Source organism: Gossypium arboreum, chromosome 3, assembly GCF_025698485.1.
Source record: "Gossypium arboreum isolate Shixiya-1 chromosome 3, ASM2569848v2, whole genome shotgun sequence".
NCBI lineage: Eukaryota > Viridiplantae > Streptophyta > Magnoliopsida > Malvales > Malvaceae > Gossypium > Gossypium arboreum.
Genome location: NC_069072.1, coordinates 38,975,322 through 38,994,002, shown reverse-complemented (window position 1 = coordinate 38,994,002; position 18,681 = coordinate 38,975,322). Strand labels below are relative to the sequence as shown.

General features: G+C 34.6%; 2 protein-coding genes and 1 long non-coding RNA gene across 6 annotated transcripts; 2 read left to right on the top strand and 1 right to left on the bottom strand.

The window, feature by feature from the left end:
- Positions 1–486: 486 nt before the first annotated feature.
- LOC128290309 (ADP-ribosylation factor GTPase-activating protein AGD2-like) lies at positions 487–2,842 on the top strand. The gene is made up of 3 exons (XM_053025659.1): positions 487–571; positions 1,039–1,502; positions 2,512–2,842. Exons 2-3 carry the CDS (start codon positions 1,072–1,074, stop codon positions 2,624–2,626), a joined length of 546 nt encoding a protein of 181 aa, XP_052881619.1. The 5' UTR covers positions 487–571; positions 1,039–1,071; the 3' UTR covers positions 2,627–2,842.
- Positions 2,843–3,002: 160 nt separating this feature from the next.
- On the bottom strand, positions 3,003–7,516 carry LOC108474584 (pentatricopeptide repeat-containing protein At1g51965, mitochondrial). Of its 4 annotated transcripts, none has more exons than XR_008280049.1 (4): positions 6,600–7,516; positions 4,861–6,081; positions 4,353–4,423; positions 3,003–3,232 (listed from the first exon to the last, which is right to left on the bottom strand). XR_008280049.1 is itself a non-coding variant. In XM_053025656.1 (4 exons), the coding sequence occupies exons 1-3, from the start codon at positions 7,344–7,346 to the stop codon at positions 4,876–4,878; spliced, it is 1,836 nt and encodes a 611-aa protein (XP_052881616.1). In that variant the 5' UTR covers positions 7,347–7,515; the 3' UTR covers positions 4,071–4,433; positions 4,861–4,875. The 4 variants fall into 4 exon arrangements, 3 of the variants coding, with proteins under 3 accessions (XP_052881616.1, XP_017632044.1, XP_017632045.1); XM_053025656.1 differs by lacking the exon at positions 3,003–3,232 and having other exon boundaries at positions 4,071–4,433; positions 4,861–5,892; positions 6,010–6,081; positions 6,600–7,515; XM_017776555.2 differs by lacking the exon at positions 3,003–3,232 and having other exon boundaries at positions 4,071–4,433.
- A 6,592-nt stretch (positions 7,517–14,108) lies between these two features.
- LOC128290135 (uncharacterized) lies at positions 14,109–15,630 on the top strand. The gene is made up of 2 exons (XR_008279778.1): positions 14,109–14,182; positions 15,426–15,630. It is a non-coding gene; the product is annotated as an uncharacterized LOC128290135 (long non-coding RNA).
- The last annotated feature ends 3,051 nt before the right edge of the window (positions 15,631–18,681 follow it).

Here is an 18,681-nt window from a genome sequence, read left to right as displayed (position 1 = left end):
AAATAATATAAGGAGCTCATTAAGGAAGGTCCTAATTTTAGAACTTGTGAAAGAAAGCTCCTAATTAGACTTGTTAGGAAAACAGTTTTACACGCATGTAATTTAGAATAAGATTTTGCTTATTTTATTACTTATAATCATTCCCTTAAATAGAGGTTACATAGGGTATTTTCTTTAGAATAGGAAACTAAAATTAAGGAAAACTAAAAACATTTCATGCAATAAGATACTTGCTAAAATAAATGGTTCTAATATTTTGAACTTAGTTGTCTTCTTTTCCATTTTGGTGCCTTTGACATCTTGTCTTGAGGAAATTGTAACATTATGATAACCGGTAAGTTCTAAAAGCATAAATTTGAAAGCAACTGTAGGGTTGAATTAATGATCTATAAGTGGTTAAGCTGATAACTTACAATTTGTATACTAGTATCTAACAATACAATAATTGCTTTCATTTCCTGTCCAATTCTTTCTTTGCAGAGTGGATGAATCAAATGCTATTAACACATCAATAACAAAACCATGTCCCAAAGATGCAATTTGCGATAAAGAGAAATATATTAATGCTAAGGTATCTAGTTGGATTTTTTCTATTGATGCTCATACAACAATTTTCATTTTTCACCATCCATTCATTCTTCCTCATCTTCTTCTTTCTTGCATTGTGCCATGGGGCAGCTGGCTGGGTTTTTCATTGAGCAGGAAACATCTTTTTGCATTGTCATTGTTGCCCTCTAAATTGATCTGTGGATTGTTTTAGCTGCTTATGGGAGAAGGGAATAAATCACTACAAGATATGATATGTTGTTCTTCATATAGAAGATCATTTCCTATTGGTTTCTTTGTTCTTTATGCCGTAAGTAATATTCAAGGCTGAAAAGCAGGTGCACTTGCACCACCTGCACAGATGTTCCATTTAGATTTCATGATTGCAAAAGTTCATGCTGTTTAGATTAGTCTTTCATTTCTCACAATGCCATGTTCAGAACTGTTATGATTTCCAAAACAAAGCCTAACATTATTTCTTCCCTTAACCAGTATGTAAACAAACTGCTGGTCAGCAGAGATCCAATGCAACTTGGAGTGTCTCAAAACTCAATAAACATCTGGCAAGCAGTTAAGGCTGATAATATACGAGAAGTATATCGTCTCATTACAGTGTCAGACACCAATATGGTAAATACCACCTTTGATGATGTTTTCAGCGTTGAGTGGTATCACCATGTTGATGCTCAAAACTCGTCAATTGATATCCATAATGAGCACTTGATACAGAATGATCCATCAGCCTGTCAGAGAATCAAGAATTCAAATGATCCGGGGAGTTGTCTACAAGGTTGTTCACTGTTGCATCTGGCTTGCCAACGTAGCAACCCTGTAATGGTTGAGTTGTTGCTGCAGTTTAGTGCCGATATAAATATGCGCGATTACCATGGCCGGACTCCTTTGCACCATTGCATTGCTATAGGCAAGAACCCGTTGGCAAAGCATCTACTAAAAAGGTAGGTTGCATATTTTGCATGCTAAACCAAAATAAATTTCGTACTTAAAGGAAAATAGATGATACCATCTAACTTACGTCCCTAAATGATAGAGAAATAAGTTTAGCCTAAGTTCCAACCCAAAGGAATAACCTATTAGGTGAAGTAACCGTCCATCCATAGGGTCGAGGATTGCTCCAGACCAGTTCTCTTAGCCAATTTGTGACAGCCTTATCAGGGGCCACCATGTGGTGTCTGGTGGTTTAGAACTCCTGAGTCGACATGACTGTACCTCCTGATTCACAGGGTTCCAAGGGAGGTAGACAAAGACCTTGGCCCTCCCTTGGTTCCTTCAAAAACCTTTGAAACTCTTCTATATCGTTTTGTTAAGAAAATGGTAAAATTCTATTTTGAACCCCTAAAAATTTATAATTTGATCCCAGCGCCCCAAATATAAAATTTTTGGCTTTGTACCAGTTGACCAAAGTGGCTATGAAATACCATTCGTGACAATCCCTGGGCTTCTTGGCTATTGGGGGATGGTTACCTTTTATATATGCCCAAGGCCAATCTAGTTTATTTACAGAGAAGTATGAGAGTTGGACACACCTTCCCCTTGATGAGATGTCACTGGCAAACAGAGCTGTCATGTGGTCACATCAATTGTGCACTATACGACTGCTTAAATCTTTCTTGGAAGACCAAATTCGTTCTAGTTTGCCTTGAAATTTCTAAAATAGCGGAAAGCTTATTTGTAGTAGGGCTGTGAGAAGACTTATGGCTAAGTTGTCTGTGTTAACTTTAAATGAAATAGTCCCTAAATCTGGAGATGGAAGCTTCACCACATACCATTTTATTTGATGAACCTTATTTCATATGGTCTAAAATATTGGGTCATTTACGGATTATATGCCTATAGTGCTTGGTAAAACGAGAATTATACAGGTTGGATTTCAATTTTTAATATAATGATTTATGCATTAGTTTCTTAGTCTCATCTAAATGATTTTAATTTGTCAACAATGTGCAGAGGTGCACGGTCTTCAATTAGGGATGGTGGGGGATTTAGTGCATTAGATAGGGCTATGGAGAAGGGAGCAATTACAGATGAGGGGCTACTTATTTTGCTCAGTGAAAGCGAATGAAGAAAACTCGATTTCCTCTTATTTGTAAGCTTGTTTTTCTTTCATGATTTCCACTTATGTCGGCTGTTGTTGCCTCTTTGCCTAATAAGAGTCTGCTATTATCTTCTAAGTTGTCAACATTTCGAATTGAACTATTATCTTCTAAGTTGTCAACATTTCGAATTGTTTCTCCTCTATAATTAAAAGAAGAATCCCAAGACTGGTGAGTGTTGGAAACTTCCCCTTTGCGCTTGCTGTGTTATATGATCTTTTCTGTTGATTGTATGGTCAAAATTTTAGCTATATTCGTCTTCAAAGGGGAAGCAAATTTGATGGTCTATGGTTGTATATAACAACAATATATATTAGGAATTTACAAGTAAAATTACAATACAAATCACAAATAATATGTCTGATGAATTAGAATTCAAATTAATTCAATACAATGCATAAAAGATTGAAAATCAAAATATATCCAAACCCAGATTAAAAAAAAAAAACCTATATATGAGTCACATATAGTGAAATTTAGATCAAGAAAAATCTGAGAAAGAAAACCTCACGTGACATTCAAGCAGTGAGACCCGAATTTGGTCCGTCAAAGTCTCAGTACTTCAACATTGCCAACTACATTATCATTGGCCAACAACAATATCCATTTTTACCAACTGATTATAAGAGTTTACAAGTATAAATACAAATACATATAATTGGAATACAATCAGACAAAGCTAAAAAATTACGACAATTGCACGTGAAGAGATTGAAGACTTATGCATTATATTTGCGTATGATAAAACTCAAATATGAAAGCTCAAAAATTAAAAGCTTATAATAATGAAAATGCCTCATTGGCTCATCATTATCTTTTTCAAAAACAATAACATTTATTTTTAAAAGTTTACAAGTACAAATATATTATAATTAGAGTATAATTATAAATATATATCTAGACAAATAGACTGAGAACTGAAATTATCCAAATTAAAACTTACACATAAATTCAAACATGATAATTTTCCATAATAGTAGAATTCAAAAGTGGATATACAAGATTTAGGACCTCACTTTACGTCTTTTTCAAGATCAAGTTTCATTGAGGGGAAAAATTACTTTATTTTCCTCGGATACATTGCATTTATTTAATATAGAAAACTGAGCTTAATTTGAAGTTGGAGTCTTTTTCCCCTTTGAATGGAGCTCAAGTGTAACAGTATTAAGTTGATTATATTTTCATATCTTAAAGGTCATATCTAAGTTAAGTAGTATTTTTTAATTCTACTTATTAGATAAAAAGAAAGTCTTTTATACTTGTTTATTTCTCTACAAGCTATTTATTGCTTAATCCTTCAATTTTTTAACCAAACAATGATTAGGAACATTATAATTAAGATTTAATATGATTATATATTTAAAAGGTATTTAAAACATAAGTTTGAAATTTGCAAGCAGACCTCTACAAATATTTACTATTAAATAATTTGAAGAAAGAAGAGAATGAACGTTACATTTATGTGTGGTTTATCATACAACTCACTATTTATTCTCAAAGCAACTTAGAAGTTTGCAAAAGAAGAATCCCAAAACCCTCTCCTACAACTTCAATGCAATCATTTTAGTTTGAGTCCTACACAACGCCAACTTTTAACAAAATTGCAAGGGGACAAAATTTAATTAAAGGGTAAAGAAAGTATAAGGCAAGGAGGCCTGGGAGGAGCATTCAAAAAGCTAAATGCATATTACATACCTAAAGACTTGGCTTGCAGACTTCTTATTAGTCGATGGGAAATGGTTGACACAAATTGACACCTTCTCCGGCTGTCAATAGCTTAGCAGAAAATGAACAAGAAACCCGTCAGAGCTGAAAATCGAGCATATAATCTTCTTCTTCTATTGTAAATAATCCACGCAATGTACCAAGAAATCAATTAGAGATTCTCCAAACCAAACCACTAGTATAATAACAAAAGGCTTCTATTGCTTTCACGTCTCTTGTCACCAGGACGAGGGTTTGAACCTCAACAACCCCTTCCCCTGATTAAAAAGAAATTAAATATTCTCCAACACCACCATTTGAACAAGATATCTCCTTTTAAAAAGCCTCTCCAATGAACCAGCTAAACATGATAAAACCGAACTTACTCTAGCCTTGATTCATAACTACTTGGGAGACAACTTTTTAAGTATATCAAAGGATATATTAGGTTCAAAATGCTCAAATAGTTAACTTTTAAATGGTAAAATTTGATTCTAACCTTTCTAGTCTTTCATTATTTCAAAGGGCTAACAACCCAACCAGTGATAGGATTTTGCCTCCGAACTCTAAATTTCTTTTGTGGACCACTTTGTAGCCGTTCAAGCACCGCATATGTAATTGAATCAGGTGTTAACCCCTGCTGTTTAAGTTTTGTATACAGGTCTACTGCCTGAGCAGTCCTGCCGGTTTTCTCGAGACAGTCGAGTAAAATGTTGTATGTCACAATGTTTGGACAACAGCCTGCAGCAAACATTTCATCGAATAGTGCACAAGCCATCTCAACTTTATCTGTTTTGCCAAAGCACTCAATAAGTGTGCTGTATGTTACAACATCTGGATTTATTCCTTTCTCTTGCATCTCCTTGAATCTCATGTGAGCTTCATCAATATTACCATTTTTCCCGAGGCAATTGATCAAAGAATTATACGATACAGTATCAGGTCTACAATCACTTTGATCGAGTTCCTCAAAGATTTTGATAGCCTCATCAACTTTCCCAGCCCTTCCAAAGCTACAGATTAGAATATTGTAAGTAAATATATCGGGTGAAGGACCCTGCTGTTTCATCTTTTCATAAAGGTCATGAAGATGGGATATTTGCTTTAGCCTACCAAGTGCAGAAAATACCATGTTATACATGAATGCATCAGTGTTGATTCCCTTTCCCTTAATCTTACTTACCAGATCAATTGCCTCAGTTGTTCTACCTGCACTACAAAGGCTTTCCAACATTGAAACACATGCATCCTTGTCTCCCTTATCGTGAAAGTTCCACATGTTGCAAAATAACCGGTGAGCCTCGCTAGCATGACCCAGCTTACTCAATGTCCTTACAAGATATGCATATATTGACTTACTCATATATTTCTTTGATATTTCAATAACTTCATCTAGTTTATTAAGTCGCCCTTCCACAACCAAAACATTTAGAATCACACTGTATGTAAATTCACTGGGCCGACAACCATTCTCGACCATTTCATGGAAGAGGCTAATAACCTTGTCAACCATCCGCCCATTGGCTAGTGCCTGAATCACAGTATTATAAATAATCGAATTAAGAGAACAGCCTTTTGACACCATTTCATCAAAAAGTTTCAGTGATTCATCACATCTACCGAGTTTTCCATTCATTTTCATCATAACTGTGTACGTATACTCATCCAGCACACAATGCTTTCTTTTCATGTCTTCAAAAACCATGTACGTCTGATCAACCTGTCAAATGCTGCAGATCAGATTAGCACCTCAGGGCACTTGAAATGGATGCATTCAGTAACAATATCAAAACTAGTATTAGTGCACACACACACACACATATATATCTAAAGGGGGGAAACATGTTCTGATGCAAAATGTAAAAGTAAATACCACAATTATCAAATCTAGGGGAACAAGTGCAATATTTTACTTCTACGTAAGACAATCATGTTCAAAATAGTGTTACATTTTAGTTCTTAATTCATTTTGAGTCAATTAATTTAGATTTGCTGTTCAAGTAACTGTTTAAGAAGTAAACGCAAATAATAAGTAGCAAAAAGCAAGTAACAAAAACACCAAGAAAATGAGCCTTGAATCTATGCTTTTACAATCAACCACAGGATTTGCTTTTAAACCCCAAAATACTTGAAATCAGAAAACCAAAAGAAACCATTAAGCAGTAGTCAAAAGAAAACCAAATCGAATTTGTAAGAACATATCAATCAATTAAGAAGAGAGTAAAATAAAGATCAAACCTTCCCATCCTTCGCCAAAGCATTCAACAACATGTTATAACCAAAGATATCTAACTTGTAACCTTTCCTCTTCATCTCCCCATAAACCGAAAACGCTTTCCCTGAGTCAAATGACCTTAAGTAAGCTTGAACCAAGCACTTATAAGTGTAAGCATTCATATTCAACTCCCATTTCTTCACTAGCCTCATACACGTGCCCAAATCCTCAGTGTTCCCGAAAAACCCTATAAGGATATTGACAGTGGAGATGTTTCCACGTATGCCAGACTTTTCCATGTCATCGAGGAGCGACCGTACGGTGTTGAAGCGATCGGGGCGCAAGGATTTGGAGAGGATGAGGAAGAGACGAGAATAGGTGAATGGGTCGTGGCGGAAATTGGGGGACAGGGAGGAGCAAAAGTGGAAGAATTTCAAGGCGAGGGAAGGGCAGTTTAGGGATTTAAGAATGAGGGAGGCTTCATTGGTGGTGAGGGTTGGGGAGAGGGACGAAAGGTACTGTGAGAGATCGGTGAAAGGGTTGGATTGGAATTGGGATTTGGTGAGGATGTGTGTCACTTTGCAGATGAGTTGGTAGCGTGGGATCGGGTAGCCGCGAGAGTCGGTGGCGACGGTAGGAAGGGAGACTTCGGCGGAGAGGGAGCGACCGCCCGGGGAAGTTGAGGTTATTTTGGCTATGTATTTGGTCGCGTAGTGGCGGCGGCTACTGGTTATAATGTGGTGGAATCGGCGACGGTTGGGACCGAGCATCACGGAGGGCTATTATTGCGCCACTTGCGATTCGCTCTACAAGGGTTCTTCGCCGTTTTGGTTCAAAAAATTGAGTGAAAATGAGGAAGTCAAGATCAAGGACTCTTTAGGACAACAACTAAACAGTGACTACAAAATTTTGGTGTTAAAATTGGAAAAGGATGGTTTTTAGATAAACTTACGGAAACTATTCGATTGAGTCGAATTAAATTAAAAATTTTTAATTTAATCGAGTTGATAAATCATATTTTAAAAATTAAACTTAATTTAAATTTTTTTCAAATTGAATCGGATCGAGTAAAAAAATTTTGAGTCGAGTTAACGAATCTTATTATTTATATAAAATATTGTGTTTACATGGATCGATTATTTAACTAGTAGACGAAGTATAAATAACTTAATGGTTTTGACTTTTAACTTTGAAAAAGGTAAACATTTATCAAAACGACGTAGTTTTGTCTTTTATTATTCAGATTTTCAGATAACTCGAATTGTGTAATTCATATTCGAGTTAAATCAAAAAACTTAATTTTTTACTCGAGTTTATCCGAATAACTTGATTAACTCAAATAACTCGAACTATCTAATTCAAAATTTGAATTTTTTATTGAGTTTTTCGAATTGAATCGGATTTTGCTCACTCCTACTTGCATCACTTAATTTTCCGTTCAATTAATTGAATTATTTAACTGGCTAATTTAGCGATATATGTCGTTTTTTTTAAATTAGGGTTTCAATTTTTTTAAAAAATTAAAGAAATAGATCATTTTTTAAGAAAAAAAAAAAGAAAACCTCGTCCAACTGGGTGTGTTTTCTACACCGTTGGCAAGAAAACGTGTGCGCTTCCCCCCATGGTTAATTCCAAGGGTAAAAAAAATTAAATGCTGAACAGTCCAAAATTTTTCCTATAAATACCACTAAATTTTACTTTTTTTCACTCACATCCTATTCTCTCAAATCTTTCTATTCTTTTAACTCTCTAAATTCTCTCAATTTTCACAAGCTCTTATTCTAAACTTTTCGATATTCTCGTTTAAAAATATTAGTTTGTTTTAATTATTTTGTATTTTATTTGTTCAGATTAAGTTTTCACAAATAACAACCTCTTTAATTCATTTCGACGAGAAGCACATTTTCGCAGCTCAAGTAGTAATGGTAGGACAAAATTTTAAATTTCGTTATTTTCAATTAAGTTAAAATTAATTTTTTAATATTTTAAAATAATTTTTTTTGTCATTATAAATAGGTGAATGATTCTATTTTGGAAGGGATCATACATAATTTAGCAATGCCTCCTATCACCGAACTTCATGGTTACTTACACTCATCAACAAGTTGGTGGAAAAACGGAGGCCCAAAACACACACTTTCTATCTTATATGCAGCTAGTGTACAACCACACTCGAGGACATAGCGTTATAACTCGGTCTACTGGTGGATAGGCTAGTCATCATGGAATCAACGATCGTTCTCGGTAAAGAAGACCTCGCGTGGCATTATTGGGCAATGTATCGAACTCGTTTGAAGGTGGCTGGTTACAAATGAAGTGGTTAGAGATCAATTTCAAAAAGCTTCCTTTGTACAAAACTGAGGTGGTCAAAAGACAATACGCCTGAGCATTCATTTTAAGGTCAATTAGGGGCTTTTTAATGCTTGATAAATCTCAAAATTTGGTGCACATAAGGTGGCTACTACACTTAGTGGACTTTAAAGAATGTGAAAAATTGAGTTGGGGATTGTCGTGTTGGCCACGTTGTACCAAGAGTTGTGCCGGGCGACGAAATCAGATATGATGTCAATCGATGGTTGCCTTCTCCTGCTGCAGTTGTAAGCTTGGTGGCGACTACCGTTTCTACATCCCTGAGTGAGCGACCCATACAAGTTCTTGTTGGTGACAAGGTAAAAATTATTTGATAATAAATACGTAGTTTGTATAATAATTGTTTTTATTTATTATATGTTTGAACTAACACATCGCTTGTATAGGTGGAACCATGGGCCGAATTACGTAGGACTACCCGACCAACTGGAAGATATTAGGTTGTTGTTAGATCAACGCTCGAAAGCCGATTTAGTTACTTACTCTTTCGAACCTATATTAATTACGCAGTGATTTGTAAAATAAAATTTCGTAAATAACAGAATTTATAATTGTGCACTTTAGTTTGAATGGATGTCATATGCCGACACGGATATCATTTATTACATCTAGCCAGAATTGTTGGCCAATCAGAGGATGTAGGACGCAAAGGTGCTGTTGATAGTGTACGCGATTGTGGAAATGTACGAATCAAATCGGGTGATGCAGCAGTTCGGGTGAAGGCTAAAAATTCCGCCGCCATTGCAACACATGGATGAGTTATACAAGGTGGACCTTCAAAGGAAGAACGATGAGCACTGGAAAGAGATTCACAAGGACTACATAGACGTTTGGGATCGTAGGTTGGAATTCTTACCCTTCCATGAACCATTTTTCTCAACAGACACTGTGGCCTGTTTAAAGTACATGTCGTGGTTTAAGTCATCAGTAAGTTGTATCTACTATTGGTGGAGGCGAGGAGTAGGCAACTTCATTAAAAGATGCAACGACGATCACCCCAGCAATGTAAGGCCGAACGCGGTCGCACGATGGGTTCATCATCGGCTTCGACCGAAGAACTGCTGCATATGTCTACACAATATCCCGATCAGTTAACTCTACTTATTCTTGTTCATTTCACTAACCCGTGTTTTTTCAGAAGCACCACACTACGTAGCACTGCACGTCCCTAGTTCTTCTGTTCCCGCAGGTACATATTTCAGGGCACTGATGTAAACTCAAAATTATATAGGGTACTTAATTATTATGTTTATCTTGAGTAATAATTATTGAAATAAGTGAATTTTACTTAATTAGTAATTTTAGACATGAATTTGGAAAGTATATGAAATTATGCTTAATTACATTATTTTCATGCATATTTTATATTAATTCATGTTAATTTATTTATGTATGTATTTTTAATTTATTTATGTATGTATTTTTCACTATGTAGGTAGTATACTGAAAACATGATTTAAATAAATAAAAGATGACCATGCACAAATTATCCATGTGGATGGCAAGACCATGCAATTTTGGGCATGGGGACAAAAACATAAAAATCACCAAAATTAAGATAAAACCACTTACATGCACAAAACCTAGCTTAGTCGAACCTTTTACTTCAACTATGATCTTCTTCTTCCTTCTCCCAATTCGGCGGTAAGCTAATGAAGATGATGATGATTTTATTTTATTGTAGTTTATGTTTTCTTATTTACTAATTTACTATTTTACGTTTATAATTAACCTCAACATATAACCAAATGATGAACTAAACCATCCATTATTTCTAGTAATGGTCTAATTATATTTTAAAGCCTACAAATCATGAATTAATGTTCATTTAATACAATTGACTAATAGCAGTTGACTTTTGAAGTTTTTACGATTTAGTCCTTTTATTTAATTAACTATATAAACGTTAAAATTTTCTAACCAAATTTTAATACGACACTGAAATAATCATATAAATATTAAATAAATTATAAAACACTAACTCACTTACTGAAATTGTGGTATCAGAATTACTGTTTTCGACACAACTAAAAAATAGGTTGTTACAAGAAAAGTCATTCTGTATGTGTGACGTATAAATATCATAATGTTTGCTCTGGAACTCACTAAGTTCTATGAACTTAATCCATTTATCTTCCATTCTCAGGACCACCGAAGAAATAAAGAACCTTCAAAGACTATGCTAGAGGATTCATATTGCGTGAGGATTATAGTGATTTTGTATTATGCATGACAAATAAGGGTGGTATCAAGGCTTGAAATTTGAAAAACAATATTTTGTAACTAAAAATGTATCCGTTAAACCGTGTTCTTTCTTTAAATCTTTACAATGAACTTTTATGGTTTAAAAGTGTTTGGGTCCTAAGGCTTAAATGTTTTATATATTACTACTATAGCATATACGTGATTATTTTTGTAAACTTGAGGTTTTCCCAATTACATTTCTGTAAAGAAAAGACTTTAAGGTTGTAACGCACCATTCGTGGATCTTCCTTAAGGGTCAGGAATGGGGCACTACAACTAAGGCATTACAAAATACGTAAAGTAAACATCACAGAAAAAGCCACACAGGCTTAATGGAATACACCATGAAGGTCTTACAGAACACGTCACTAAGGCATCATAAAGAATTACTTGTTTACTATCTCGTTAAACCTCACCAGAAGGTGTCGTGGGTTTCCTCCCTCATGGTCTTATACTTAACTTCATGTCGTGATTGTCAGTCTAATTCATATTTTACTAAAGGCATCACCATGAATATTTTCATAATCATGCCATGGGTATCAGCCACATGGACTTACATGTTCTAATGTCGTGATCTGTTAGTCCAATCTTTGTCTTACTAAAGGCATCACCATGAGTGTTTTTGTTGTCATATAATGTCATGGGTCTCTACCACATGGACTTACACATATTTTTATATTGTGATCTACTAGTCTAGTTAGCAATATAACTGTCCTACTAGAGGTATCATAAATGGATGTTTTACTCAGAAGTTACTTACCCAGATTTGTTCACATACTTGCCTAATTCTTACTTTCTCATATCAATTTTCACATGCATACTTACCATTTAATTTCTTATTCAAACAATACCTAATACATATCATCATTACACATACAGAATCTTTACATTACTTTGCATACACACTAACCAATTATCCGATATGTTATCATCATATATATCTCCACTTAAATAGTTCACATACAGGAGTCAAGATAGATACTCACCTATACTGTAGCTTAAACTTCCAAACTCAAACATCCATCTTGAACAAGCAGCAGCAATTACTTAAATAACATGAAACTATCAATAAAAACCATTTACTGACAATGTGTTATCATATCAACTATAGATGACCCCCATGCAAGGCCTCTTATTCATAACTTGTTGTTTATATGCTTCTTAACAATCTTATTCTTTCAAAAACTTAACACGCAAAGCTATCAAACTTACCAAGAGGTGGAATACCTACTAATTAATTCAAAAACCTTAAGTTTCAGCTTAATAAAAAAGAGAGAACATTTAAGTTTATGGAAACGAACTAGAGAGTAATATTGAATGAAGAAAAATCATCTAGACGAGCTCATCTCACCATATATATACCCCCAGTTTCCCCTTAGTGGAACTTGACAAGTGTCAAATGCATACAAAAGTGGTCCCCTAAATGTCCTACAAAAATCGGAGAAATTATAAAAGAGAAATTCGATGTTGATACTATTTGAGCGGTCAAATCATTCAGTTGATGCTTAACCAATTACGTTACAAAACCCCACATACACATCGTTCAAAAAAACTCGGTGTACCATAACGACCGATAACTAATATATGGCATGTCATACTCAACCAGAACTTCTAAGGTGTACTCTTAGCTTGTCGTACTCTTTCTTCTATTTGAGGGATACTACGAGAATAAATCCTTATGTAACGCCCTCAACTTGACTCAATTCATCGGGTCTGAATCTTGGGTGTTACATTACTATTACTGACTTATACATGCTTAAGACACAATTTTTTTTAAAGAAATACATCTTATTAGTAATATTGCCCAACAATGTATATTACATTTATTTATATTGTCCCACTTATTTAGCCTCTAAGTAATATTACTGACTTAAATTATTTGGCTAACACAACTAAGTCATCATAAGGCTTATAAATAAATTTTCGAAGCTTGTACAAAAACATTTCTATCAGACTCAAACACAACTGTGTAACCCCAACTCTGTATATATAAGTGCCAAACTCACTACTCCTTTGGCGCAGCCTTGACGTTGCCCCTCCTGACGCTTCCTTTACTTGAAACACAAACACAAATGGGTAAGTTCGATAGAACTTAGTCAGAAAACCCTCTTTTACTTGAGCCCTTATTCAAGTATTTCATCATTTGTTTCTCCTTCATAACTTTGACCCTATCGATTGAACAAACTTAGCCATAACTTTCTGTACTAGCTTTTCTTTCAAAGTTAAACCGCAGTTACCAATTCTCAGAATATTATGTTCATTATTCATTTAGAGTCTGCTCGTAGGTGTTGTTTTTAGCTGGTCATAATGAGAACAGTTCTTCAAATTACGCCACAAAGGCGTTCTATTCCAAAGATAGCCACAGAGGTGTTCCTTTCAAAGTCTCGCTACAAAGGCGTCCTGTAACGGCCTAATTTTCAGTGGTGTCGGAAATGGTGATTTGAGATCACTAAATTCGACAAATAAGATTGAACAAGATAGTAATTTAATATTTATGAGTCAAGTAAGAATTTAGAAGAATTTGTGAAATGGTGAAATTAGTGAATTAAAAGAATTTATTAGGTCAAACGGGTCAAAAATGAGGTATCGAGACCTCAAAGTTGAAAATCGAGCTATAAATATTTTATAAATATTTATGGAGTGTCATTGAGTTAGTATTAAAGTTCCGTTAGAAAATTTTAACGTTTGGATGGCTAATTAATTAAAAGGACTAAATTGAAAATAGCGCAAAATTTGTTAAATTGTGAGTAAATAGCTTAAGTATTTAAAAAGATGGATTTAAAGAGCAATTAGACCCAAAGGTTAATGGCTGGACGGTTTGGGTATGAAATAAGCAAGAAAACAATGTGAACAAGGGGCAAAATTGGAAATAGCGTAAAAGTTAATAGTTAAATAATGATGTAATTGACAAATCTAGACATTTCTTCATATTTTCTCAGCTAAAACGCCATAGAAGGTCTGGAGAAAGCTGGTTTTTCATATTTTACATCATGTGAGTTTAATTCTTACTTTTCTTGATAATTTTTATGTTTTTATGACTTTTACAATTAGGTCCACTTGTAGAACTCATTAGTTTTTGATTTTATGGGTGAAATTGGAAGTTACCCTGGATGGATAAGGGAATTTTATGATGAATTATTATGAATTTTAAGTTCTAATTTTATATTAAGGTGGTTTTATTAAGTGATTTTGATAGGAAATGATATTTAGGACCTAATTGTGAAAAAGTTGTGAATTGAAGGTTTCTATTGAAATTAAGAATATAAAAGGTTTTGAAATAGTTTATAATGATAAAATAAAGTGTTAATTGAGAAAAATTAGTTCAATTGATGGGTGAATTGAGAAGGACTAAATTGTGAAAATTGTAAATTTTGGGGTAAAAGTGCAATTTTGAAATTTGAACAGCATAAATTGTGAAGTGAAATAGAATTGAAATGGATGCTAATGAAGGAATGATTTTATAATTATAGATCAAGAAAACGAATCAATCGTGGAAAGGAGAAAATTCAAGAATAGTCCCTAAATTTCTCGACTTTTACAAATTAGTCCGTAAGTTCATATGGCAAAGTTCAATGTTTTGTTATGAAAATCTTATGATTGTTAAAGTATTTTATTGTTGATGAATACTATCAATTTGCATTAACTAATAAATAATGTGTAACTAAAAGTACAAATTAGTAGGAACAATAGATTTGAGTGCCTCTATTCGTGACCTCGATGAATTGACGAAAAATATGTGATAAGCGCGTTTAAGACCATAGCTGGGCTATGGCATCGGTGCAATGTGATAATGTGACTCAGATAAGACCATAGTTGGGCTATGGCATCAGTATAATGTGATAATGTGATTCAGTATAAGACCATGTCTGGATATGGCTTCAGATGATATGTGAACCGTGTAAGACCATGGCAAGGCTATGGCTTCGTGTGTGATGCGATCAATGTGAAAGTCCATAGTTTACTATGGCAATGTGATAATGAAGCACTCAATTCCTTATTGTTCCCTAATTTGACAATGAAGTAAATGAGAAATGGGCCTAAGGGAGTTAAATTGTGAGTTGCCATATAGAAATTATTCCAATGAGTTATTAATGAAATTGTGATTTGGAGGATGAAATAGTTAAACTAATAGATATATGATTGTATACGATATTTTATATGATTTGTGTTTATATGCCTATGAGCTTACTAAGCTTCAATAAGCTTACTTGTGTGTGTTTAATATTTTTATGTAGATTGACTTGAAGTGAAGTGGGTAGATCGGATCAACACAACAGGGCACACTATTCAGATCAATTCCGGTAGTTTTTGTTTTATGTTTAAAGATTTATATGGCATGTATAGAGTTTGAATGAATTGAAGTAAAGATGTTATAAACTAGTTAACAATATTTGTACTAAAACAGTTTTCGGTAAGTAGCAGTAGTTTGACTTTGAAAAATCACTAAAAATAGTAGAAATGGAATTAAATAATTAATAAATTATGGAATCGAATCTTGATGAGTTTATTTTCATATGGAAGAAGCAAAACAGGTATATGAGCTATATTTTATGAGATGTTTAAATTTTTGTGAAACAGGGCCAGAGCGATTTCTGGATCCCTGTTCTGACTTTGGAAATTCACCATAAATTTTACAAAGATAATTAGAAGTCATACTTTATATGTACAGATTCCTTATTGAGTCTAGTTTTATTAGAGACAAACGGCATAGTCATTGAATCTCTGTACAGAGAGATATCTGATTCGTAATACACAAAGGTCAGAGTAGTCAAACCCTGAAACAGGGGAGATTTTAAATAATAAACTGTACTAATTGGCTTGACCAAAAATTCTAGAAAAAAATTGGTAAGTAGATATATGAGTATAAATTCAGAGAAAATTTACGGATTTGGATTTCGAGTTTTATAACTCGAGATATGAATTATTTAGAAACTATGACACAGTTGGACAGCTTGTCTGAAAAGTATTATATAAATTATCTAAATTTGGTTAAGTGCTCAAATAAGTTTAGTAGTGCCTTGTGCTCGACTCCGCAACGGTCTCGGGTAAGGCGTTACATTTATTGGTATCGAGCTTGGTTTAGCCGATTCTCGAATATGTATGATGTGAAAAGTGTCTAGAATTACATGCCATATAAATCGTGATAGTGTGTGTGTATGATCCGATCTAATCCTTGTTTTTATTATAGATTATCTTCGATTTGAAAAGATGTCGATAGACCGAACAAACCGAGCAAGAAGAAGTTAATAGCAGAGTACAAATCTCGAACAAGGAACAAGTAGTGAAGCTCTGATTTCATTGATGCGAGAATAAGAACTCAAAATATGATTTATGGATTCATGAATCGGTGGTATAATGAGAATGTGCGAGAAAGAAATCGACTCGCAACCTCCTCCCTATCTCAACATCTGTAGTACCCGGTTGCTCCTCCACCTCCTCCAACAACTGAATCTGCAAACGTTCTCCATTTGAAAAGCTCGAAAACATGGGGCTGAAAAATTTCGGGGAAGAAATGACGATGACCCCGTTTAAAAGTGAATATTGGTTACAAAGTATAATGAGGGTTTTAAGCAAATGGCGTGCTCACCGGATGATTACTTAATATGTGCCGTGTCATTATTGAAAGAAGAAGCTTATAACGGTGGGAAACAATAGAAAGCTGTTGTTCTACCGAGAAGATCACTTGGGAATTTTTCAAAATGAATTTAAGAAGAAATATGTCGGTAGAAGATATCCGGATAAGAAGAAAGAGAATTTCTCGACTTATGACAGGAAACAAGTCGTTGGCTGAATATGAAAGAGAATTTGTTTATCCGAGCAAATATGCTCGAGATATAGTACCCATGAAGAAGAAATGTGTATCGATTTGAAGAAGGGCTTAATGATGAGATTAAAATGATGATAGGGGCATTGAGATACGAGAATTTGTTGTTCTATCGATCGTGCTCGAAGCTTGAAGAAGTATATAATAAAAGATGCAACGAGATAGAAGAAGTAAAGAATCTTTCAAAAGAAGTGCATCTAAGTCATTTTCGGCTTTACAAAGTGAAGAAATCTAAAGAGGAATTCAATGAGCCACTTCAAGATCAGAAAGATCAGGAAAAAGTAGGCCAAGACAACTGATTACAAAGCATCCGACAGACCATTGTTAGTGTGGGTAGTGTACAAAATACCCAAAGGCCCAAGTGTCAACATTGTGGAAGAAGTCACCCGGTGAATGTAGAAGTAAATTAGGGCTTGTTATAAATGTGGGGCCACCGATCACTTTATTCGTGATTGTCCCCAATTACAAGTAGAAGAAGTGGAACAGAGGAGAAACCGAAAATTCTTCCTCAAAAGGAAGACGCCTCGTCGAAAAAAGTACACTGAGGGCTACTCGTTCGGTATGAAAGATACTACTAGCCGATCGAAGTTAGGGCTCCCGCTCGTACTTATGCCATTCGAGCGAGAGAAGAAGCAATACCCGGATGTAATTGCTGGTACTTTCTATCTTTATGATGTTCTGTATGCTTTAATAGACCCGGTCTACTCATTCATATATTTGCACTATGTTAGCATCCGAAAAGAACTTATTTGTTGAGCCTCATCGATTATGATGTACAAGTTACAAACCGTTAGGTCAAAGTGTGGTAGTTAATTTAATATGTCATAACCGTCTCACCGAAAGTTAAGGGTCGTGATTTCCCGCCGATTTGATGTCGCTACCCTTTCGGAATTTGATGTTATCTTGGGCATGGATGGTTAATGAAACATGACGCAATAGTGAATTGTCGAGAAAACGAATTAGCTTGAAATGTCAAACAGAGACATTATTTTGGTTGAGTCTGGAAATTTGGATGACATGGTTAGAATGATTTCCTTTATGTCCGCTTTCGTAAATTGTTGCGTAAAGGAAATGAGGCTTATTTAGCCTATATTCTTGATACTCAAGTTCGAATCAAAGTTAGAGCAACTATCTATTGTAAATGAATTCATGGATGTATTTCCTGAAGAATTACCAGGGTTACCACCCGATAGAGAAGTTGAGTTCGTGATAGATGTGCTTCCGGGAACAGCTCCCATATCGGTGACACCGTATAGAATGGCTCCAGCAGAATTAAGAGAGTTAAAAACGCAGTTGCAAGAGCTATTAGACAAAGGGTTTATCAGACCGAGTATGTCGCCGTAGGGTGCACCTGTCTTATTTGTGAAAAAAAAGGATGGTTCATTGAGGCTGTGCATAGATTACAGGTAGCTGAATAAGGTAACAATTAAAAATAAATATCCTTTGCCTCGTATTGATGATTTATTCGATCAGCTTAAGGATGCTACAATGTTTTCAAAAATAGATCTCAGATCTGGGTATTATCAGTTAAGGGTAAAGGAATGTGATGTATCGAAAACAGCTTTTAGAACTCGGTATGGTCATTATAAGTTCTTAGTTATGCCATTCGGTTTGACAAATGCTCCTGCTGCTTTTATGGATTTAATGAATCGAATTTTCCATCTTAC